At 39.8% G+C, this 25,591-nt stretch overlaps 2 protein-coding genes and 1 pseudogene across 8 annotated transcripts in view; 2 read left to right on the top strand and 1 right to left on the bottom strand.

The window, feature by feature from the left end:
* The window catches only part of RIOX2 (ribosomal oxygenase 2), a 26,625-nt gene extending 14,345 nt beyond the window's left edge, over positions 1–12,280 (top strand). For 3 of the 6 annotated variants that reach the window (XM_025040790.1, XM_025040793.1, XM_025040791.1), the window contains exons 5-10: positions 4,589–4,692; positions 7,082–7,184; positions 7,968–8,160; positions 9,968–10,056; positions 11,355–11,441; positions 11,847–12,280. In XM_025040790.1, the coding sequence (XP_024896558.1) occupies positions 4,589–4,692; positions 7,082–7,184; positions 7,968–8,160; positions 9,968–10,056; positions 11,355–11,441; positions 11,847–12,005 (735 nt within the window). In that variant the 3' untranslated portion in view covers positions 12,006–12,280. The remainder of the gene's footprint in view (positions 1–4,588; positions 4,693–7,081; positions 7,185–7,967; positions 8,161–9,967; positions 10,057–11,354; positions 11,442–11,846) is intronic. The other 3 variants (XM_006923416.3, XM_025040792.1, XM_006923415.3) reach the window with 3 other exon arrangements.
* CRYBG3 (crystallin beta-gamma domain containing 3) overlaps positions 12,203–25,591 on the bottom strand; it is a 101,398-nt gene continuing 88,009 nt past the window's right edge. For both annotated transcript variants that reach the window (XM_006923414.3, XM_025040788.1), the window contains 5 exons: positions 23,091–23,230; positions 20,347–20,470; positions 15,744–15,902; positions 14,644–14,803; positions 12,203–13,885 (listed from right to left, as the gene is read on the bottom strand). In XM_006923414.3, the coding sequence (XP_006923476.1) occupies positions 13,797–13,885; positions 14,644–14,803; positions 15,744–15,902; positions 20,347–20,470; positions 23,091–23,230 (672 nt within the window). In that variant the 3' untranslated portion in view covers positions 12,203–13,796. The remainder of the gene's footprint in view (positions 13,886–14,643; positions 14,804–15,743; positions 15,903–20,346; positions 20,471–23,090; positions 23,231–25,591) is intronic.
* On the top strand, positions 17,329–17,447 carry LOC112472134 (annotated as a pseudogene).

Here is a 25,591-nt window from a genome sequence, read left to right as displayed (position 1 = left end):
AGGAATGCATTCTCTCTGGAGGTTCTAGGAGAGAATCTGTCTCCTTGCCTTTTCCAGATTCTAGAAGACTCCTACATTCCTTGGTTCATGGCCCCTTCCTCCATCTTCAAAGCCAGCAACATGGAGCCTAGTCTTTCCCACACTTTCATCTCTCTGGTTTGCTTTTGATACCCTCTTCTACTTTTAAAGATCCTTTTGATTAATTACATTGGAACTCCCTGGATAGCCCAAAACAATATCCCCTTTAGCAGCCCTAATTCCATTTGCAACCTTAGTTCACCTTGTCCATGTAACCTAAATGTTCATAGGTGCCAGGCCTTAGCACATACATATCTTCGGGGACTCTGCCACAATGCTTTGTCTTCATTTCCTCTCTTTCTTTTGGGACCCCCTCCCTGTAGGTTTTCCTCCCCACCATTCTTCCAGAATCACCCTCCTCAAGGTTACCAGTGACCTCCATGTTGTCAAGGACAGTGGTCAACTCTTAGTCTCCATTTTAGTCTGCCTGTCAGTGGCATTTGATGCTGGGTCACTTTGCCTTCTTCACTGGGCTTCTGGGATGCGCCTTCTCTTGGTTCTTTTTCCACCTGTTGACTATTCCTAGCCTTCCTTTGTTGTTTATCAGTCTGCCCACCTCTGCAGGTTAGGGTGTCAGGGCTCATTTCTTGTACTCCCTCTTAATCCACATCCACTCCCAAGGTTTTTAATATCCTCTACACTGATGTATTTTCAATGTTGTGTTATATCTCTAGCCCACATATCTAAACTCTAGACTCTAACTGTCTACTTAATGTCTCCATTAGAAAGGTAAAAGGTATAGCAAATTTAATATTCCCCAAATCAAACTTTTATGTCCCAGCCTGTCCCCAGCCTCCTCCTCTCTGTAAGTGTTTCACCATTCTTGTTTTTGTTCAGGACAAAATGCTTGGGCATGGATTTATGCAAACATCTATCTGTTGTCCTCTTTGCAGACTTTTCTAACATAATAACCATAATGATCCTTTTGAGATCCAGTGAACGATTTGACCAGACTTCCTGTGACTTTCTATTAAACCCGGAACAAAAGCCAAAATCCTTAAAAACAGTCCCAAAGACCCTGTAATCTAGCCTGTTTTCTTCTCTCCTCACCTCTCATCATTTCCACCTTTACTCATTACCCTTGAGCCACACTGGCCCACCTGATACTCCGCAAATGTATCAAACATGTTCCAGCCTAATGACCTTTGTACTTTCTTGTCTCTTTTCCTAAGATCTTTTCTCCGCAGGTAGTCATGGCTGGCTTGCTCATTTCCTAAAGTCTCTACTGAAATGTCGCTCTAGCAGAGTGAGGTTTCACTGACCATCCTGGGTAAAATAGCACCTCTTGCTCTAGGCACACCCCACCCCCAGCTTCCATCAGCATCCTTCCCCTTCTTCCTCTGCTTATTTTGTCTGCATGGCATGTACTACCACTTGACATTATTTATTTGCTACTTTATTTGATCTCTCCCCACTACTGTGTCATTGTAATTATTTTCTCTTCTCCCTTCTCAAATGTGTCCTTTCTTCTGGAATGTGCTACATAAGGGCAGGTCTGTATTTTGTTCAGTGCTCTATCCCTGGTGCCTAGTATGGGATCTGGCATGGGGGGAGAGTGGGGAAGCATTAATCAAATGTTTGTGAGATGAGTGAATGAATGAAATATATATGCGAGGGCCTCATTTAGAGGGATGACAGAGAGGTACTCAGCAAATGATAGGTATAATTATGAGTAAAGCATTTATTTACTTGAGTACTAATTTCCCTGTCAGTTTGATTCACGGCAAGCCACCAAGATAGCTCTTTGAATATTTATAGTTATATATTGTTTCTTGCTTTAAAGCAAATCTTTATGTTTTTTTTAAAAGTGTTTTTAATCTGATATTTCTTGAACTCTCTCTCTAGGCCAGGGCCCATGCTCTTAACCAGTGAGCCAGACTGTTTCCCGTGTTTGCAGAGGGGAGATAAGTGGCTCTCAAGATTCTCTAGCCTCTCGGGCAACTTCTATAAAGAATGTTTTTCATCTGGGTGGGATTAGGGAGGAGGTGGCTCAGGGCAAGAGTGATTTGCGGAGAATATTTCTATCCACTGGTTTGGGAGAGAACGAGGAGAGGGCAGAGGAGGCTCATCTGCTCAAGAAATGGCCTGATCTTTAGTTATGTCTAGTTTTTAGGTTCAAGTGAAGGGTTATATGGTTTTTCATCCTTTTATCCAAGCATTTCTTAAGCCTCCGTTGTATGCTTTGGTAGTTTAGGCTGTGGGAATACAAGATGGATATAGACCTTGCCTGGAAGAGCTCACAAACTATCAGGGACTGGTGGGTAAGACAGTAATTATAAAATAACCTCATACCCATCATTGTCCTAACAGCTTTGATTATGGAGTATCCTTTAATTCTCAAAATAATTCTATGAGATTTGGAGCTATTGCCTCCATTTTACAGATAAACTGAGGCTTCAGGAAGTTCTTTAATTTGCTGCAGTCACCAGCAAGTAAGTGGCAGAGTCTGAATGACTCTAAAGCTCCTATTCTTTTTTTAAATGGCATTTTATTTTATTATTTCAAGTATATAGTACCTTGGTTAGACATTTCCCCCTGAAATAATCTCCCCTGACTGTGTCTTCCCTCTGCCTCTCCATCTAGCCACTACATTCCCTATGCCATGCTTCTCATCCCTGTGACCATCTATCAGCTACTAATTTGTACTACTTTAACCCTTCACCCCTTTCTCCTAGTTCCCTCCCCCCACTATCACCAGATTGTCTTCTATATTTGTGAGTCTGTTTTCGATTAGTTTATTCTTTTCGTTCCTTAGGTTCTGCATATAAGTGAAATCACATGGTATTTATCTTCGACTTATTTTACTCAGCATAGTAACCTCTAGGTCCATCCATGTCATAGCAAATGGTAAGATTTCATGCTGAGTAATATTCCATTGTATATATGAACCATAACTTCTTTATCCAATCGTCTGTTAATGGGCATTTTGGTTGCTTCCATGTTTTGGCTATTGCAAATACTGCTGCTATGAACATAGAGATGCATAGATCTTTTAGAATTATGGTTTTGGGTTTTTTTTTTTTGATAAATACCCAGAAGTGCAATTCCTGAGTCAAAAGGTAGATCTACTTTTAATTTTTTGAGGAACCTCCAGACTGTTTTCCATAGTGGCTGTACCAATTTGCAATCCCACCAATAGTGTATGAGGGTTCCCTTTTCTCCACATCCTCGCCAACACTTGTTATTTTTTGATTTATTGATGATAGCCATTCTGACAAGTGTGAGGTGATAGCTCATTGTGGTTTTAATTTGCATTTCTCTGATGATTAGCAACCTTGAGCATGTTTTCATATGTCTTATTGGCCATCTGTATTCTTTGGAGAAATATTTATTCAGATCTGCCCATTTTTTAATTAGATTGATTTGTTGTTGTTAAGTTGTATGGGTTCTTTATATATTTTAGATATTAACTCTTTATCAAATGTATCATAAGCGATTACCATCTCCCATTCAGTAGGTTGTCTTTTTGTTTTGTTGATGGTTTCCTTTGCTGTGCAAAAACTTTATAGTTTGATGTAGTCCCATTTATTTTTTCTTTGTATCCCTTGCCTGAGGAGATATATCTGAAAAGAAATTACTAGCAGCAATATCAGAGAGTTTACTTCCTAAGTTTTCTTCTAGAAGTTTTATGGTTTCAGGTCTTACATTTAAGTCTTTAATCCATTTTGCATCTATTCCTGTATACGGTGTAAGAAGGTGGTCCACTTTCATTTTTTTTGCATGTATCTGTCCAATTTTCCCAATACCACTTACTAAAGAGACTCTCTTTACCCCATTGTATACTCTTGTCTCCTTTGTCATATATTAAATAAGTGTATAGATGTGAATTTATTTCTGGGTTCTCTAGTCCGTTCTATTGATCAATGTATCTGTTTTTATGCCAGTACCATGCTATTTGGATTATCGTAGTCTTGTAGTATATCAGGTAGTATATCAGGTAGTGTGATACCTCCAACTTTGTTCTTCTTTCTCAAGATTGCTGTGGCTATTTGGGGTTTTTTATGGCCTCATATAAATTTTAGGATAATTTGTTCTGGTTCTCTGAAAAGTGCCATTGGTATTTTGATAGGGATTGCATTGAATCTATAGATTGCTTTGGCAAGTATGGCCGTTTTAATGATGTTGATTCTTCCTTCTCATGAGCATAGTATATGTAAAGCTCCAATGCTTTACCGTTGCAGGGAGCAGGTTTCTCAGGCCCAGGTGTCACCTCCTTGATCCCCGGGCGCGAGTGGGATGGTTTCAAGAGTATCTGGTCTCAGTTTGTGAATAAAGAAAGTGACTTCAGGTACTGAAAGCCAGCCTCTCTAGGATTTGGGGTTCATAGTCGCAGGCACAGTGAAGTGAACTAGCAGAACCCCACAGGAGCCCTGCATACAGACTGCCTCTTGAATCACTAAATAGGTTTCTAGAATGGAGAACTGAAACTCAAAGGCTATATTTGTCTCCATAAAACATACTAGACTGAGAAGATTGCCTTATTAACTCTTTCCTCTTTTCTTTCCTTTAGCCAGGTGATTTGCTGTACTTCCCCAGAGGGACCATCCATCAAGCAGACACTCCTCCGGGGCTGGCCCACTCTACGCACGTGACCATCAGCACCTACCAGAACAAGTAAGCCCTCTGCCGGCCAGCCTGGTGTCCTAGGACAGCTCTGTGCTGTGGCCCACAGCAGCTGCATTCAGGAGGGATGTGAGTGAGTTGGCCATTATCCTTCCACTTAACCAACCTCCAGGGTTTCAGGCTCCTTGCAGGCTTCATATTCCTTTAGTGTCCTATCTGTGCCATTGGTCCATCTGGGCTTTCTCCTGGGAATGTCGTGAACCTGACTATATAACTCTGAGAGTTTCTCAATTTAAGGCTACCAGAGTTTGCAGAGAAGGAACCATAGCTGCAGGTTTGGCAGTGTGTTAGTGATGCCAGGCTGGGCTTATAGTGCATGTCTCTGTCTACAATATTTTTATTGTTATAAAATATATAGCATAGAATATGCTATTTTAACTGTTTTTAAGTGTATAATTTAGTGACATTAATTACATTCATACTGTTAAGCAACCATCACCACTGTTTCTGAAACATTTTCATCACCCTAAACAAAGTCTGTAACCGTTGAAACCTCTGGGTCTTTTTTAAGGTTTCCGTGTTTTTACAGTCCATGAAATTAAAGCAGGCAAGGCAGTCTGGGACAGTCAGACCTAAGTACATTTGCTGAAAACAGTGAAAACCATGTTCCATTTTGGCAAGAGCCTCGTCACATGACAGGAACTGGGCAGTAGCAGATTGTGATTTCCTAATAGCAGTGACCTTGCAGTTCAGATCGCTTTAAAGCACCAGCCATTCATTTATTCAGCACGCAGGCACTAGATCCTGTGCCAATTTCTGGATGCTAAGGGGCTTTGAGAGAACTTACACTCTGGAAGTGGTAGTAGGAGGGAGATAGGTGTGCAAGTAGTTACTAAACTGTGACAAATTCAATTGTAGATTTTCAGACAAGACTCTTGGAGCATAGAGGAATGCACTTAGCAAAGCTGGGACATCAGGGAAGGCCTCAGAAATGACACCCAAGCTCTGTGAGAGTTAAATGACAAGAAGGTCAGAGTAGAAGGTGGGTCAGAAGATCAGAGTAGAAGAGGATGTTCCAGGTCCGAGGGACAGCAAGTTCCCTACCTTCAAAGCCATAGCAAGTTTGTAAGCATACCTCTGCTTGCTCGTCTGGCTTTTCAGCCTGAAGTTAACCGGTGTTTAAGAGACTAGAGGAGCTAGCTGGAGCCCAGCCTGAAGTTGGAGTTGTCTTTGCCCACACGCACAAGTAGAAGGCCAGTGCTTGTTTTAGGCTTCCTTTATGAAAAATGCCTTCGTTGTTATGTTTGGGTTCCTTGCATAGTGAGGAATGGAAAGTCACTGAGGCCCACCTCAGGAAGAGCAGGGGCAATTGAGGGCATGGGTTGTAGGAACTGGAGAAGGGCTGTTGAGAGATGTGCATGTGTCCTCCAGGTTGAAGTTCAACCGAAGGTGTGAGGTTAGGTGTAACATTAAGTTGCAGAGTGGTAAGGCCACCAGGTAGTAGTGGACGTCTTGGAGGAAGTGCTCTCCTTTGCCACTTTCCGGAGAGGGAAGCATGAAAGTGTTAATTTTGCTTACTAATTTGAGAAGGGTAAAAATCATGCTGTGAATTTCTGTTTTGCACATAGCTGGCAATTTGAAATCCACTGGTGACACAGGAAAATTTTAAATAGCTAAGAAATGTTTAAAGAGAGAAACCCCACGGTGTTTCACACATTGGCACATATTTAGGAGTGAGCCAATTCCAAATGCCTCCAAGAAAGCAAAGGTAATTGAACAGCAATGCACATCCCTACATGTTATCTTTGGCCTCTGGCTTCTACCTTCTACCCCAGTAAAACCATCACTAGAGTTTAACAAAATGCAAGATCAATTGTTTTGAAATTGATGTTGATGGATATTTTACTGAGGGAGAGTGCTCTCTTATATGTACCTTTTTTATGTATATCTGTTCAGATAATTACAGTCCAAGGATCTTGCCGTTACCCTAAATATGTTGCTTTTGTATCTTTTGCACATAAAATTTATTTTTTGGTCCTATAATGACTGAGTTAAAATTTTCTACAAAGCTGTCCTCATAAATACTGTATTACAGTTGAAAACCTTTTTAAAAAATTGGTCCCTTAAACTTCCTGCTTAATGAGAGTATGTGATTCTCTGCTATCTTTAAGAGAAAAACCATGAATAAAGCCTTGCTTCCCATTTTTAACTTTCCATGTGAGTGTCTGCAAGTGGGGAGGGAGGGAAGCAGTATGATTGATTAAGCTCTTACGTTTTTGTGCTGAGTAACGTAAAACTATTAGAACTCAAAATACGTGGGCAGGGGAGTTGGAATGCTATGGAAGCTTCCATTCATAGCATTTGGTTTTACTAGTACTCAGTGTTTTCTGTATATTTTTTATGCATTCACTATTTTTTTTTTCCTCGGTGTGTGTTCCAGTTCATGGGGAGATTTCCTTTTGGACACCATTTCGGGGCTTGTGTTTGATACTGCAAAGGAAGACTTGGCGTTCCGAGCCGGCATCCCCCGGCAGCTTCTCCTGGTAAGGAGTAAAGATGGGTGGGAAAAGAGTAGGACCCGTAACCTGGGCCAGCTTGAAGCTGTGGTCTACATCCTAGGGACCCCATGGTTCTTCCCATCTTCTCTCCTGTGTTCACCAGCTGAGCTGATGGCTTGCAGAATGAATGGAGTCCAGCATGTTATGTGCGACCCAGAAAACTGAGGGTGTGGTGCAAATGGCTGTCTTTCTGAATCTCATGGTGGCAGAAGCGGGCACTGTAGGAATGTTGGCTGAGTGAATGGTTGGATAAATAATGTGGCTGGGAGAACTGTAGATTCGTCACACACGATTATTAGTTAGGAGAGGCTCACTGGAGATCCTGATCGTGGCATATTACCTGGCTTTCTTGTCTGTCCTGGTTTTACATTTGAAACAGCAGCACTGTGTGGCTAGATTTGAGAAGGTGAATGAATTAGTGCTGAGTCGAACAAGGTTGCCGTCACTGTCTGAAACAGTCACCTTAGGTTGGTGACTTGCTTTCCAAAAGGCAAGAGCTGAGACTGTACATTTCCAGGGATCCCTTTCCAGGCAAAATCCTGAAAATTGATCTTTTTTTTTTTTTTGACAAACAATAGGCAGCTTAAGATACGCAGAAGTTACAAAGAAATAATGGGATATCGTTTTTAAGCCTCCTCAAACCCCACCTCCTGGGAGTGACATGGATCTGTCACTGTGTGGTTGTGCTCAGCAGACTACTCTGGAGACTGGGACCTAGACAGTAAGTTCTGCTGGAGTCTGCACCAGAACTTACCTCTGTGTTTCTAGCAGGTGGAAACCACAGCTGTTGCAACAAGAAGATTAAGTGCTTTTCTGAGGACGCTTGCAGACCGGTTGGAAGGCACCAGTGAGCTGCTTTCAGCAGACATGAAGAAGGATTTTGTTATGAATAGACTCCCACCGTACTGTGTGGGAGACGGAGCAGAGCTTTCAACACCAGGTGGAGCTTGCCATCTTCTAGGTGGTTAGGGGCTAACGTGGGGTATTTGGAAGCTTTCCTGGGTGGCCACTTCTTTGAGCAGATGGAACATTGAGGCATTTTAGAATTAATGTGGAGCTGGAACTGTCTCTGGTGTGTTATGGTTGGACAACGCGTACTGCACACAACTTTAGGATTCTGCATTTGCAAATCATTTGCAAAGACCTTGCATCCCAGCATGATGGGAATGAGAGTCCTGTGATTTGGGGTGAGAAAACTGTATAAATAGGTACTGTGGTATTCACTGTCTTATGGAAGTTTTAGGAACTTGAACACTAAAATAACCTCGTTGGAATTAACAAAGGGATGAGTAAAATGTTGCCATCAGCAGGTGACATACAGGACTGCCCAAGGTTATCACCAACCTCCCCCAAGTCCCAGGTGACTATTTTGTGACAGGTTTAGGCTGCAGATGACATAAAATACTTCTGGGTAGATGGTGATTTTGATGTCCTATAGCAAAGACTAGCAACACCACACTCCTGTAGTGCACACCACTGGGAACTATGGGGCATCTCGGTAAAAGGGTGTTGAAAAGGATTTATAGGATCTGGCCTTGAGTTAGGTGATTTTCTGGAGGATTCAAGGAAGCGGGGCTTTGCTCTGGGTTGGATGCTTTCAGAAAGCAGGGATTCTGTAACTGGGTCTCTTGTACATCTTATCTAGTAGCAGGAGGGATGGAATGAGGCTGAACTTATAACTGGTAATGCAGCAGCAGTCACTCAGGTTTAGCCAGGGTGGGGGCTATTAGGTCACTTCTGCAGTTTGGATAATGTTCTTTTACTTGAGTTCTGACATGGTTATGGAGTGGTCTGGTTTTTCTCTTGATCTCAGTCATAGTGTGGCCTTGTTTAATATTGGCATTCTATGGAATTGTCTGATGTTCCATAGGAGATCACCGAGACAGCTATGAGTGCCAGGCCAGCTTTCTTTCTCAGGAGGGTTGAGAAAACCTTATGTATCACCAGTTGAGAGCCACTGAATCCTTTCTAACATGGATTCTATTTATATTTTTATTCTATCTTTGGGGGAAGTTGAGGATTTGTTTTTGACTGTATCTATTCAAAATAGCAAATGTTCTACCAGCATATATTTTAATCTTTAACAGAATAGTTTTTGGAGTATCAATTAATGGCCCAGAGTATTTATCTCAAATTTTCCTTGTTTTAGTCATTATAGTCAATAAATCTATGATCTGTCAAGACTTTTTCAACCAGATGACCCTGTAAAGCTGGTCTGTTTGTACTGTTTTCAGTGAAGTTTTTTTTTTTTTCCCCCTGTGAACTTTACTAGGTGGCTTGTATGTTACACTATGCTTGACCTACATAGATTGAATAATTTGCCATGATCACACCATTAGTCATTGGTATGGTGGTGCAGTTTGAACTCAGGTATTCTTTCTAGAGTCTATGTGTAAAGCAAGAAGCAAGAGGATAGAAACTGGAGACAGGCTCTATGCAGAAGGACAGGAGCCCTGCCTCTATTTTGATAGGTACCTACATTTCAAAGGTATTTATGTCTATTTAATGTACTTGCCAACTCCTTTTGTTATTTATCTAATGGTATGTCTGTCTTTGCTATGAGAATGGGCTCCATAAGGATGTAAACTATACTTTAATGTCACTATAAATGTCAAGGTAAACAAGTACTTGAGTTGGAGAGGGTGCCTCATGTTTAGATTCACTACAAATTGTAGGTAAATGTATTTCTTAAATAGTTATACCTGCAAACCAGTTAGAGCCTGCTGGTTTCCACTTTTGAACACTGGCTTTCTCTCTGGGTTTTCTAGGTGGACAGTTACCAAGGTTGGACAGCACAGTGAGGCTGCAATTTAAAGACCACATCGTCCTCACACTGGGGCCAGATCAGGATCGATCTGTGAGTATCCAGAGGAAAGAGGGTTCCTCTCCCCTCAGGGTACTTCCATCAGGTTATCGGACCAACACATGGCCCCTGCCCTTCTCCTTTGGGAATCCATCTATTCTCACAGCTTAATGCCATCACATTAGAGCAGATAGTGCCCAAATCTCACTGTTCCTGTTGCAGATTTTCCTGCCTGTTGGGCACTTGAGAGCTTGCCCTCATCCCTCACAGAATCACTTTTCATTCCCCTCATGCAGTGATTGTCTTTGCCTCCCATTCTAATTCAGGCCACATTGCTCAGACAACTGCACACACCCTGTTCATGCATCTCCCTCAGTCCCTCTCCCACCCTGTACAGTGTGTAGATGTGTCTTTACATATGGTTTTATTGATGTTTCGTCTTTAAAAATCTCTATCCCACAGGAAGATGGTCTACATTTCATAACACTGCCACCTAGCCCAGTAGTTCCCAAAACTGGCTTATTGTAGAATCAGCTGGAAAATTTTAAAGATATTATACATTTCTGGGTTTCATCTGGTCTGTGTTGGAGCCTCTGCCTTTATTATTAAAGCTCCCTGTACAGTCCTAAGGACCTTGGGAACTATCCCGTGCCCTGTGGCTTTACCCTGTTCCCACCAATCAGCTTTCTTGGGGAGGTACCCCATGCATCGTTGGAGGAGATGCAGGTTAGGGCACCAAGATGCTTTCATAACCAGACTGTTCCAGTCATTAGGGCCAGACCTGGTGAGAACTGGTTTGCAATATATGCAAACCTCAAAAGTACTTATCTCCATTAAAAGTACTTATCTCCATTAAAAGAAATCTTAGTTACTCTGATAATCAGTTTTGGGATATTCTGCATCGGGCCAAGGTGTTTGATCCTTATTAAGAGGTGACAGGGAATGAATAACACTTCTAGAAGTGGCAAACTGCATTATGTAGGGTGGAGAGGGAAGGGAAGTAGAGGCCGTTCGGGAGGCTACTGTAATCGGAGTGAAAATTTTTAGAGATCACAGTGGTATTTCTTGAGGTAATATTCACTCCATGGTATTCATAAATTGTTAATTTATACCTAGGAATGTCAGATTTGATGCAAAGTACAGGTGTGATTAAATGAAGACTTGAGTGTTAAGTTGATACATGAATGGTTGCTTTTCATTAAAGCAAGTTTTCGAAGATACTGATGCAGGTATACTGTTTTATCTTTAAAAAAGTGACTAAAGGTGACTATTTGTTACATACCAATAGTAATCTGTGAGGACTATAATGAAGCCCTTGATATTTTGTTGATGACTTGATTTTTTTTTTAAAGGATGAAACTCAGGAAAAGATGGTTTACATCTACCATTCTTTAAAGAATAGGAGAGAGAAACACATGATGGGAAATGAGGAAACAGAGGTTTGTGCCAACCTAAAATGTTTTTCCTGTTATTTGGTGGTGGTTAGGAAGCATTCTTTTACCTTTGATCTGTGTGCTTTTTTATGAGTGCAGTATGGGCTTAACATTTCATGTAATTGACAGAACTCCCGCACCAGGACGATTGATAGACACACACAGACCAGCTTTAAAAGATAGTAGCTGAGACGTGTAGCCTTGTAGGAAAGGTGTAATGAGAATCATTTAAATCGGGATGCCTTTCATGATATTTAAGTTTTCATGTGGGAATTGGCAAATTCTGTAAGTTATCTGAAACAAGTTTCATACTTATGAAGGTATCAAAAATGATATATTGAGAATTTTGGAAGTTTATATGACAATGCCACTTAAGAGATTATTTTATCTGACGAGATTTTCCTTTTTCAGTCTTATGGACTTCGCTTTCCTTTATCTCATGTTGATGCACTGAAGCAGATTTGGAACAGTTCAGCTATTTCTGTCAAGGACCTGAGACTTACTACGGATGAGGAAAAGGAAAGCCTGGTGTTATCCCTTTGGACAGAATGTTTAATCCAGGTAGTCTAGTGCATTTATAGAATCGAGTGTCTACTACTTTATATATACATGTGACAAGAGAAGATTTACGTGCTAGGGAGCCCCCCAGCACATAGACTGGGTAGGAAGAACAGTTCTGTACAACTTTCCTTTTGTGTGTCTCTACTAACACAAGACCTGCCTCTTATAGGTGGTCATGGAAGAATGGCAAATTAATGTGACAAAACCATATTTCGGACAAGTTTATTTAATCCAGTGTGGTAGAAAAGGCACAACTACAATAAATTTAAATGTCAGTGTCGTTACCTTGCTTTGTCTTTGGAAGAAACTTCTTTAAAGAGCCTCACTGGCTCTAGAAAAATTTTCAACAATTAACGTGAAGAAAAAAAATTACTTTTTTAAAGAAAATATACATACTTTTGTGTAAACACCCCCCCTCCCCCTTTAAAATACTCCTGTAAGTTTCATTAAATAATACTGCCACACTAATGAGAGGCACTCACATCTATGGACATATGAGAATTTTGCAGATGCTTGAAAGATGACAAAAGAGCCTGAGATTGAAGGGAAAAAAACCTAATATTTACATGGAAAGACCCAAGTCTCTATAAAAACTCAAAATAGTTGGTCTTTGAGCTTAAACAATTTAGTTATTTTAAAGTGCATATAGGTTGATATTTTTAAAAATACCCCTGGAGAACTTAATCTTTCTATATAAAAATAGAATAGACATTTTTCTGCTTTCCGGCAAAAGTTGAAGATGAAGGGAAGTTTCCTCAATATGTTTAAAACCAATTCAGGAGGGAAGAATGCTTGTGAATTGTACAGTTAAAAGTGGTAATGATTACTTGAAACTAAGTCCAAGAGAATATCCTACCTGATTTTGCTTAAATGGAAGCTATTTAAAATAGTAAAAAACAATGAGTTTTCTGTCATTTCAGAGAGAAATCGACTCCACCTTTAAAGTGAAATGGTATATAGTCAAGGCTCAAATACTATGTGGTTTTAATCTGAACATTTGAAATTGCCCTTCAAGCAAAGAAAAATTTGTCTAATATGCAGGTGCCACAGTCTTTACAAACACTTCTTGAGGGCAGATCAGGCAAAATCTAGGGTGGGGTCTCCAGTAAGAGTGCAAGGATGGCCACAGGTTATTTGTGCTTTTTTAGTTTGAAAGGCTGAGCAAAGAATGGCTACAGAAAATACTCCTGTACTTGAGCCTTTTCCTAATAAAGCTGAGGTCTCTTCCTGGGGTCAGTTACAAGTATAAATGCTCAGGGTGCTTCAGTTATAAAAGTCTCAATAGAGGACCTTTGTTGTAGCTACTGTAGCATATTAAGAGGAAGGTTTATTTAATCTGTCTTCAAATGTTGCTAAAAGATTCATCTTTTTGCAAAAGTATGAGTTGACATATAGGAATTCATTTCCCTGTGTGTTACACTCATACATGCATCTACTAGTATATTAATAACTAATATAGGATGATAGCACCACCAATGTCCTATATAATGGCTATCAGGAATAGGATTCATATTTGAGAGACAGAGAAAGACTTCAGTAAACTTGCTCACCAAAACTGGAGCTCAAGCAGGAGTAGAATCTTTCCCAGAAATCAAGACATATTTATGACAGGAACACTGAATAATTGGCAAGAATATTTTGAGCTTTTCCCATGGTTAACAGCAATAGTCTTGTCTTGGAACTTTGGAAAAAAATGTATTCATTCTCAGTGATCCAGGTGCATGAGGACAAGTAGCTTCCTTTCCGTGGGACGTGAGGTTCCTTCTTCCTTTGCTCTTCCTAGGGATGCTGTAGATTCTCTCACAATATCTCAATGTCCCATTTCTGTGTTTCTTCTCCCTCCAAGGGATGATTTACAATTACATGAGTCTTGTCATAATAATTTCCTCCTAAAATAGAAATTCCAAAACAAAAGATTATTTGTTCACACAGGTGCTTAACAGTTTCCACAAGCTTTTGTTCAGCCCATTGTTTCGGTAGATTAGTATGTCATTTACAGAGCGGTCTGAAATGGGAAACTGAGTTTAAACAGGCTTAGCTATTATTCACCTCACATCAGACCTTATTATGACTCAAACTGAACAACTAAGAGGTATAATAGATGATTGCATAGGCAGTGTGCCCTTACAATGCAAGTCTTAAGAACAAAGTGCTCTGAGAGCTCTGGCTGAATGTCAGGTACTGTATTTTTGTTTCTACACCAACAGTGGCTATGACTAACCCAATGAAAGCAAAAGCCCTGAATAATATTGGCCCTGACCTTGCTGCATTCAAAAACAAGGTTAAATACCTACCAGAAGTTTTAACTGAGGGCTTTGAAGGACTACAGTAATTCATGGCAAAAAGAGAGATGTTTCTAAAAAACATTTTATGGTTTCATGTTCAAATTTAAAATTGTTCTCAAAGATCATGTAGCAAATAATTTTACAACTGTACTAATGAACAAAAATCTTAGATTTTTTCCTAAGGCCTTCTCTGCTTGACCCACATAGATAATTGTTTTATTAAACAGCATAACTTTTTTCAAGCATAATTAAAAATGACATAATATTTCTTATATGTAAGGATTTCTTTTATCCAGAAGGAAGAGGTTTCGAAATAAAAATGGTATCCAGAAACAACACATTGGGTTTCATCACAGGCTCACCTGTAACGTCAAGAACAAGTTGGTCACTGAGATAGGAGCTGATGGTTCCATTTCTGTTCAGTCTCCACTTCTGCCTGAATTGTCCATGTTCGGTCCACAGGGCTACTTTAGCTCCTGGCACGTCCCGGCCACCAATTACATCGAGACATGTATCACTGGCCTACGAGGATTAAGAAATACATTGGTAGTACTGTGTTTGCTAAAATGAATTGAGTCCCTTTTCTTTCATGGGAAAAAAATCATAGATATGAAATCATTATGCCTTATCTAAACAGAATACTATACAGCATAATTATAATTTCAGTAAGCTTTTTTTAAAATGGTTGAGAGAAAATGGTACAGAAATAAACCTGAAATAGATACTTATTTTTAAAAGACACATATCTGACAACAGGCGTTCAATAAGGTTTCTTGAATTGGAATTAAATGTTAAGTCCCTGTTAGCTTAAATGTGTTAGGTTGAACTTAGTATTCTTATAAAAACATTGGGTGATGTAGTAGATATCTGACAATAATTACTTTTGTTGAAGCATGAGAAAAAGGTAGATAATCCATTGGTGAGACAATAAAACAGCTGCAGTGTTTTCAAGCTGGTGTTCTAGTCTCCATAGCATCAAACATAATAGAGGTCACAGAAACTAAATTTTATTTTCTAGGCTTTCTTCAATATAGCTTCCTTCTATTACTTACTTCATTGTGTATTTTGAAAAGTAGAAGTTTTCACCATGTTTAGAATCACAAAAGACAGCTGATTTTATCTGGACTGGAAAGGAACTTCTTACCAAAAGAACACACTGTCCAGTCTAGATCCAGTGGTTTTTATCATTGCTTCTAAAAAAATCATTTAGGCATATCCACAATATGTTATCACCTTAGTTTTTACTATAAAATAGAAAGTGGATTTTCTAGAATGAAAAATTCTCTGAAGTGTAGTACACTTAAATGCTTTAGTAATAGACATACCAGTATTTATATAATCATGCAATAAACTTTCTAGGCAAGCTGCATTACTTTCTCATGCCATTTGATTTCACAAGATTCTGGTTTACAAAAGAAAAAGCCAAAAACCAAAAAGTAGGGTCAGGTGTCAGGTTGGTTACCTTGGATTTAAAGAGTCCTCGACAGTAGTGCCAGATCTGAGTATTCTTTCCACTATAGGGAGAAATGCACACAGATGTTGTCCTTGTGTCAGCTACATTTCCAGTGACTGTAAGATATTCATTCTGGGCTCGGTTCTTTATTCTAATGTACACTGCAGGCTACAATAGGGAGAAACAAAGAAATTTAGGAAAAAAAAATTTTGAATCTGGCAATCAGTCCTTCCAAAAAAGGAAAACAAACGAGGGGAAGTGAGACATGACATGGTGGAATTTATTTTTTATCTCTTTCCATCTTATTCCCTTTAGCAAATATGTATAAATTTTCTATTGACAGATCCTTAGACCACTGAACACAAAGCTTAAATTATACAATCTCTATTATATTTTTCTGAAAAAGGCCCTTTGGAAGAGTAAAGGAAACACTTTCACTAGAACTCCCATGTGGTACAGGGCAGTGAAGAATTAGGGACTTGATGAGTTTAATCAGTAACTACTGTGCCCTAGCTATGCTCTGGGAGGCAGGAGAGTAGGAATAAGGGCAAGGTACTACCAACAGCAACTTAGCAAAGACAGTACAGTAATGAGACTGTCTTGAGCTATGATTGCCAAATGACTGTGACTGGAGGTCACTGAGGACCCTAGTAGCTGTGGTGGTGACATTTACACTTTGCTGACCTTTATACTTCTTCAAAAGAGACCTTCCATGTTTATTCTTCACTACTTAGGTATTCAAAGATTGGGACTTCACCGCCGGACTTGGAATATATACAGGAAGTTTTAAAGTATTAAAATCTAGTACTTGCCTCTATGTATTTAATTAATATTTATCGAAAGCTTAGTATATGTCAAACACTGTGCTAAATGCTTTCTGGGCCACTGTATTACCTGTCAGAATAACCAGAACAACTCTTTAAGAAAGTACAATTATGACTTGAATTTTATAAATAAGTTTATTTGGAGAAACAAGGTTTGTCTTCACCAAAACCCTTCCTCTTAACCAGGAAGCTCTAAGGTCTGTGCTGAATGCACTAGTTACTCTTAGACACATGGAATAACAGACCAATTCCAAAGGTGCCAGTGTGAATTAAGATAACAAAAGGACAACACATGATTCAAGCCCCACAGAAACTGTTCTTTCAGTCCCGTGATTTGGGGCTCAAGTCTTAATATAGTAAAATACAGGACACCTGAAACCCCCACCTTGGGTCAGGTGTTGACATCCCAATTAGAACCTTGTTTAATAATAACAAATGGTCTGTTATTTAATAAGAGAATACTTCACTTGGAGAAACTGAAGTGCTAAGTAAATGCAACAAGGTATCATGGTAAGATCAACAATGACTCTTCTACAATTTTTAAACATAATATCACCAGGAGGCCAAGCTGAACTTTGGTAGACTGCTGCCATGGTTATTAGCCTTCCTAATGAAATAAACAATGGACAAATTTTTATCGGGTCACTGAAAGGCAAATGTTTTAAATGTTTCCAATCACAACTTCTGCATTCATAATGCAACAGTAATGTACTTAAATTTCTATAACTCATCGTGGTCTCCCACTGCAATTATAAATTGTTGAGGCTTCAGTCTACGGCCTTGCTACCCTGAACAAGCCCGATCCTGCCTGATCTCGGAAGCTAAGCAGGTTTGGGCCTGGTTAGTACTTGGATGGGAGACCATCTAGGACGACCAGGTGCTGCAGGCATAAAAAATAAAAAAAATGAAGGATAGTAAACTGACAAGGTCCTTGGAATCTGTGAGGTCAACCAAGAGTTGTCTCGCCTATATCTTTATTAGTTTCCTTACCTTTTACATATAAGGAATCAGGTGTGACCTTCAAAGGACAGAGTTCCAATTATGTTAGAAACAAACATCAGTTTTAATCAATTAACTCAAGCAAGGTACTAATTACCCTTACTACACACTTGTAGTCTGAAATCCTCTGTAATTATACTTTAAAACACTGATATGCATAAGTACCTTAGTGACTTCCTAATTCCCAACCTCAGAGAGAATTACATTTTATTTAAATGAATTTCTAGATAAGAATATGAACTAAAGCAGTACCAACAGACTTAACAAAAAGGAATTATGACCTATAATACTGTTTTAGAAACCCGGCATTGATTTGCTGGATTTCAAAGCTGCGGCCTAAATAAACAACAGGGAAAATAATCCCTGTTAAAATACTATTCTGTAATTAAATTTTTAACCAGAATAGGAATCAGGTAGTTCCTAAAGCATAATGCAATAAGAACAACACATATAATGTTGTCAAAAAACTATGTAAAATTAGAGGCTCTTGTTCTAGCTATCTTTTATTCTCAGGACCCTGAACAATGGGCAGGGACATCCTTCCCCAGCAAGGAACCCCTTTCAAAAGTGAGAGAAATATTCTCTGGGTCCAACTTGGCTTCTGAAGTTTCTCATACAGGATTAAGCATTACTATATAGTTGGTAAAAGCTACACGGCAAAGCCAAAATTGCCACTTCTACCTTGTTTTTTGCCATGGCTTTTCAAGTGGGATTCCCCATCATCCCATGTGACAAGAATGAGGAATAAGCAAGATGTGAAGGTCGTGAAATCTTGTACCACAGTCTGTCAGGAAAGCCCACTAATGTTTAGTATCCCTCAGAAGAGCATCTCTGATTCTCTCCAGGGACACTGTGAATAGTAAACTTTCAAAATAAATGTTACCATAGTAATATGAGCCAGATGTCGTGTCAGGCTCTTTACATATTTTATTATCTTATTTAATCCTCACAATAATTCTGAGAGGTAAGCAAAGCACTTTTCACCAGTAATGATTCTGAGGTGCCAAGAAATGATGTGATTCATCCATAGTCACACTGTTTACAAGTGGGAGAACTAGGATTTGAACCAACAGAACAGTAGTGGGAATGAGGGGAGAAGGGGAGTGGGAGAGAGAGAGAGTATGTGTGTGTGATAGAGAGGTGGGGAGGGAGGCAGCAAGACCAGTAAGGTTAATTTTTTTATTGGCTGTCATCTACTTAGCATTCACTATGTCAGATCAGAACATCAGAACCTTAGTACTTATATCAACTATGCTACATTGAACTCAGTGCCTGGAATATATGGTGGCACTCTAAATATTTAGTTGATCTTATTTTAGAGGAAAGTAGGGTGTGGTTGCTTAAAAACATGGATTTTAGAGCATAATAGATTTGGGTTCGAATTCTAGTTCTGGCGGATTTTAGAGCATAATAGATTTGGGTTCAAATTCTAGTTCTGGCAGTTGGATGACTTGACAGTTTGCTTTACCTATCTGAGCCCACTTTTTCATCTAGAAAATGTTTTAACAACTCCTATCTTAAAGGACTACTGTTGGAATCAAGTGAGAAAAGGTTTCTAAAGGGATTAGAAGTACAAATGGCATATCCACTGACCATTGCATTGCCCCCCTGGCAGCCTAGCTTGGGTTTCCCGCCCTCCGTGAAACCTCCCACCACTCCCACACATTTCATACTTCCTTTTTCTAAACCAGGCACATTGCTTGTGGCTTTTCAATGATTACAGTTTTTCATTTTATGTTAGTTTTGAGTTGGATGTTTTATCCCCCCACCCCCCACGCCCCATGCCAAAAGTATGTTCCAATAAGGTAGAAGTGATGTCTGCCCCCTAGCTTTCATAATTCTTGGCATAATGTCAGACATTCATCCATTTTTATTTTCATTCCTTCATTAAACGAATAGTCCCTGAGCTCCTACAATGTGCCAGACATTGTGACAGGCACTGGGAGTAGAGCAATAAGCAAAATATGCACAGCCTTGCCTTTACGGGGCTTGCAACAGAGTGAGAAAACACCAAATCCAACCATGACTATAAGATTATAAATAAACCACATGCAGTGTCTTGTAGAAAAAGAACCCAGTCTTTTAGGATCTAATTTAGATTGGGAGAGACTATGAAAGAAGCATCTTGAGGACCTGACGTGTAAGCTAAATTTAAAGATGGGTAAGAATTAGCCAGGCAGAGGATGAGGAAAGAACCTTCTAGACAGAGGGCATTGCCTGTGTCAAAAGCCTGAATGGGAAAGCACTCTGCACATGTCTCAGCCACGTGAGTGAGGAAACCAGTGAGGGAGGAGCCTGCCGCAGCAGCGGGGAGCCACGTCACATGGGCCATGCTGAAGGGTTTAGATTGCATCTTACGTGCAGTGGGAAGCTTTTAAACAGAAGGCGGACAAGCAGTATGTGTGCAATAAATGTGATTTTAACTAAACTGCCAGGATCCATCCTGAGCATTATGTAAGCAGGGGAGAAAAAATCTAAATACTTAGTAAAACTAGCATCAGTCTCAAGGGTCCATTCTTGTTTCTCTTGCTTGCCGCAGAGCTCTTAACTTAATTTTCCATGAAAAGTGAACATGATCAAATATGACTCTAGGCTCAAAGCTAAAATCCAACATTGACCTTTAAAACAATTTTATGAATTGTTTAAATTCTACAGTATTTCCCATCCTAATCCACGCCCCCTGCTACATAAATGGCAAACTAAATGAAATGATCATTATTTCACATGCTGTAGTTTATGAAATTTGTACTAGAAAAGCAAGCTATTTTGGATCCTATGGTTCTTCTTACCTGCTTCATAGGACGAAGGGAACCAATTGTTTTCCACCTACTGAATGCTGTCCAGTTTGGGATCTCATTAGGCTCGAGCAGGATTTGTCTGCCCAAGAAATTGGAACCTTCATAAGCTATCCACCTATATGAGAGCAGGAAAGAAAAAAAGTGGGGATACTTCTAAACAATAGGCAATCCCTATATTATACCATATAAGGTTCATTCTTTAAAATATCTAGGTTTATAGAATTTTTAAAAAGAAAAAAGTAAGTCTATTTTTTAAGAGAAAAAGCAGGGATGACTAGGAGAAATCCCACTGGACTGGTGCTTAGATGATGTGACTTCCAGTTAGGATTCTGGTTTCCTTCCTTTCGAAACAAGGTTCCCTCCAGCTCTAAAATTCTGTGTTCATTTGATAATACTGAGTCATTTTTCTTACATTTTAATATTCAAAGATAAGCTATAACCCCTCACTGTTAAAAAACACTAGACTCTCCCACTTGAAGGCTTATCTCATGTCCTTCAGGGCCTCTCCAGGTGGCTCCAGTGACCCCTGCAGACACACATTCCACAGCTTCTCCAAGGCCACCAAAGACTACTAAAAATTATCCACAGAAATTCTGTCTTACTCTTCCATCAAGGCCTGGCTCCTTTGCAGATCCTCTCGGTACCCTGGGGGCCTTCAACTCAGGCCAAGTTAAAGTGTGTAAAAAAGTATAGGGCTTCGAGGTGTCTGGAGTCTCAATACATGGAACACATCGTGCCTGTTCTTTTATGGACTAACACTGGCTGCTTTTCCATCACCATGACAAGTTGAATAGTTGTGACAGAGATGATCCACAAACTGAAAAGACCATCTGGCCTTTTACAGAAAAAGTTTGCCAAGCCCTGCTTTAGGTGGTTATCAAGCTGGATGCCTAAGAAGCAGGGATTGCCAAGAGGATCTGAAATTCTGAGCAGGACTCAAGGTCACCTTAAACAGTGCTTTCAGAAAGTATGTGTGGAGGACAAGGTGGCTGCTTTGCTTGGCTCACACAAAGCACCGTGTTCCCCACAACTGAGATCAGGCTTGGCCAAATTATGCATGACTATGAAGAGGCTAATCTATCCATCTCTCCAGCTTTGCAGATTCTTTAAATAGGCAGAGAAGTTTCAATTATAAAACCTGAGCAAGATTTTAATAAAACTGTACCTCATTAAATATTAATCTAAATGAATTGCATAGTTGAAAAGCTGTGTGAGATGGTGCACTAAAGCATGGCCTTCATTACCATCATAGATCAGATATGGAATGATACGGGAATTAAACAAAACTTTTCACCAGGTGTAGCTAGCTAGCTGTGAATTAAATGGCATTCTATAAACCGTCTGTCGCCTAGAAAACCTTCAGACAGCCTTCACTAATCCTTACTCCATGTACCAATTCTTATAGAGAATCCAGAACAATGAAAGTAAGCAGATAATTTAAAGAAAACGAAGAAAGTCAAGGTAAAATGGCACCAATTTTCTATAAAAGAGTGAGATAAGATGGTGAGTTTATGCCATCAATAAATGATGAGTCAATAAATATCAGTTCCACTTAGGTACATGAAGAAAAGAAATGTATAAGAATGCTGTGAAAGTCTTCGCAGGGATATGAAATTCAGTTCAAACAGAGTTAAGTGGTAAATAATATACTGGAATATAACATAGGGATTACTATACTCAGAGAATACAAAATCAGTTTAATAAACACTAAAACATGTGAAATGCTTTCTGCTATACATGTGAATAATACAAAAACCATTTATTATAAGTTAATTTTCAAATCAATTTATATTCTTGGCTTTCTCTTTCATTATCTCCAGGTAGTTAAACATGCAGAGTTGATTATCACACAATTTAAGAGTTGTAAGAAATAGAAACAGCCATCTTTAAATTAATCATCGAGAGCTGTGTGTGTTCTTTTAGTTGACTTTTGGTACCAGAACACCGATAGTGCAGGAGGTGGCACAGGCTTACATGCCACTCTTCAGAAATGGTCTAAGAGGCAGATTTTCCAGGAAGCAAATTGAACCTCAGCTTCACGGCCCCTCATTTGCAAGGTTTGCAAAGCCTCTTACCATTTTTGTTTTAAATAAAAATGCAAAGTTCATACCTAATTTAGGTATCCTTGATTTATTCATTTCTTTTCTTAAAGTAGTCTCCCAGCTTATAAAAAAAAAAAAGTGCAGGCCCCACACAACCTGGATCCACTCTGACTGACTGACAACCTGAATGAACAGCAACACCGGTAGGCAGGCAAAGTCAAACCAAGATACAGCATGAAAATGAGTACTCTGGATCAAACAGCTCTAGAACAAGATGTCAAATCAAAGTACAGTAAAAACACTATCAATCTTAACAAACTGTCACTTGTCTTAAGCAGACAATGGTCTCAACCAAAACTGCTGACTTAACTAGGTTTTCCCTGAAAGTGGGCTCAACTGGTTATGGTCTTCTGGTCAACCTACTCTCGACACAGGCTCTGAACACATGGCAGCTATTCTCTCCCAAACCAAAGGGCTCTTCTCCCAGACCGGACCACTGCATACTTCTAAATACGGACATGGTCCACAGTCTTCTCTTATTTAAACAGAAACTACTATTATTACATTGAGAGATAAAAGGAGTAAGAGCACCATCAGACCACAAAAAAGCAACAATAGGGGAATAAAGAGCAACTTTGCAACGCTGTCCTCAAACAGTGGCTGAACCGGGCCAAGCCTTCCTCCCATACTTACAGTCCACTTTTTACCCACACGGACTGAGTGTAGAAGTGCAGGTCCTTGTTTAGAACAGAGTTCACGGCCTCTTCCAGATGTAACTCTCTTCCCTCACAATGTTCCAGAGCAAAAAGGCTGATGGAGGGTTCTTCAAAAATCTAACAGCACAAAAAAGAAAAAGCATCACCAAAAGGGGTGGCCACACATCAGTGTCATCCCAGGCAGTATGCAGGTGGTACCCTGGATCCACTGTATTCTCAAATGCATAGTGTTTTCTACTTCACCCTCTAAAGATGTTATAGCCAAAACTGCACTGGTGGGATCAGATTCTATTAATTTTTATTCAATTTTTGATAAATTAACAAATTTCAGAAAAACAATCTTAATCTCGTAGTAAAAATGGGCACCTGGTTCCAATCACATATTAAGGGCTGGCTGTGCTGTTAACACAGACCACATTTTGATCCTGCTAATACTTTTAGCTGGCAACAGAATGAACAGAGAATGGAATGGCACCCTCATTTGCCAGGAGGCCACATGAGGAGTCACTGAGAAGGCTGATTTTATGGCTCTAGGCTCTTAGAAACATTCCTAGGAGGGAGGAAAAGACATTTTTACTTTAACAACAATAAGCTAGAATGCGCAGAGATGGGTGATTTCTGCATTATGGGTGAGAAAATGGAAACGGAAGGAAGACAGAACTGTGCCGACCCACAAAGATAGGTGGTGGTGAGATGGGCCTGTGGAGCTGATGGAACACATGAACTAGGAGAGGCGAGCCAAAAGAGAAAACATCGTGTATGAAATAAAAGGGAAAGAAAATAAGTATTAAACACTTCGGAGACGCTGAGGAAGAGGGTGCCTGAGATACGGTTGTTTGGGTTTGGCAATCAAGAGGCAGCTGGTAACCTATAAGACAACTGTTTGAGTGGCTTGTAGGAGATGACGAGTGGAATCTAGGTTGTAAGGACAGAGGACAAGGTATTTATTAGAAAAGTTTGGCGAAGAGGAAGGAAGTGGGTCAGTGGCCTATGGGCATGCTCTGAGCACGGTGGAAGGTGATAACAAGAGAAAGAAGGTGAATAATGCAAGACAAGAGGGATGGTTCTAGGAAGGAGTGAGAGGTCCAATCCATCAGTCCAGAATCTCTGACTGGAATCAGTCCATGAATAAAATCATAAAGAATGCTGAGAAATTTCCAGGTTTTTAAAATAGGTAAGTGTGTAATCCTGTCTTTACATTTCATTATGTGGCAAAGGTTGCCTGCTGATCAGGTCTGAAACACTGCCCAACAGAACTTTCTGTGGTGACCGGAATCTTGTACACGTGCACTCCTCCATTCGTAGCTGCTAGCCACATGTGGCCGTCAAGCATTTGAAATGTGGTTTGTGAGACCAAGAAATTGAATTTGTTTTATTTAATTTTCATTTATTTAAAGTTAACCCCATGTGGCCAGTGCTAGGGTAACTGGATAGTGCAGCGCTAGGGATTAGGATACTGGCAAAGAACGGAAGCACCACTGTGCACAGTGAAACAGCAAGCCAGGAGGGAAAAGGCTGCCTGCCCAGGAGCACTGATTTTCCTTCAGTAAATGCCATCAGCTGGGCCAGAAACACACACCCATCTTTAGTTGCAGAGTTACTGAGTAACTGCAGGCAAGATTAGGTATCTCTTCTGCTATCTGCAAAATAACCAACTGGAAGCATCCCAATGGTTTATGGAATAAAGGAACTTCTAGGAGTCCAGAACAGTAGGTTAGGAATGCAGCCAGGCAATCACAGACTCTAAATTACCCACTGAAACTAGTGTCTGAAAATGGACAATCACTCTCCATGGGTAAGCCGCTGACTTTACTGTGGGACTTTTTCCAACATCTTCACCCCTAAGCTTCTAAAAAAGCATTTCGGCTTACCTCCCCACACTCTTTACTACTTGTTGAGTTACTGATTTGTAAGGAAGGGCAGACAAGCAGGGGGCCTAGAAAGGGCTCGAAATCAACCATCAGCAACACTCACCCTAGTAGAGTTTGCTGTGGTAAGAGTGACAGACACCTATGTTAAAGGTATTTAATGCTGACATGATGTAACTGTTTTAAATCCCAGTGGGTAAAAAATTAAAAGCTTATTATGAAAATGTCATTTAAATGCTAAGCATTATCCTAAGAAAAATAGTACCTGTACACATTTTCCTCTTCCTTTTGCAGAATGCCCACTAAGACATTTTTAAAAACGCTGCCATTATCCCTCAAACACCCTCAAATTCACTCCCAAATTCAAAGACGATTTAGAAATTGGGCAACTAGGAATTTAGGGAAAACTATGAAAAGTTTGATAGAGGGGATCACAAAAAAATGTTGAAAAATGATGAATCAAGGAGTTTGAGAAAGAACTGTAAAAAATGAGATATTTTTATGAGTTTATATGAATCACTCACGGCACTCTCAGGTACCCATCGTGTCAATGGGCAAAGAACATAAACCAACAACATTAATCAAGGAAAAAATATGACTAATGTAGATG

This window comes from Pteropus alecto, unplaced genomic scaffold, assembly GCF_000325575.1.
Source record: "Pteropus alecto unplaced genomic scaffold, ASM32557v1 scaffold379, whole genome shotgun sequence".
NCBI lineage: Eukaryota > Metazoa > Chordata > Mammalia > Chiroptera > Pteropodidae > Pteropus > Pteropus alecto.
The sequence above is the reverse complement of the archived record's forward strand: the minus strand, read 5'-3'. Positions and strand labels throughout refer to the sequence as shown.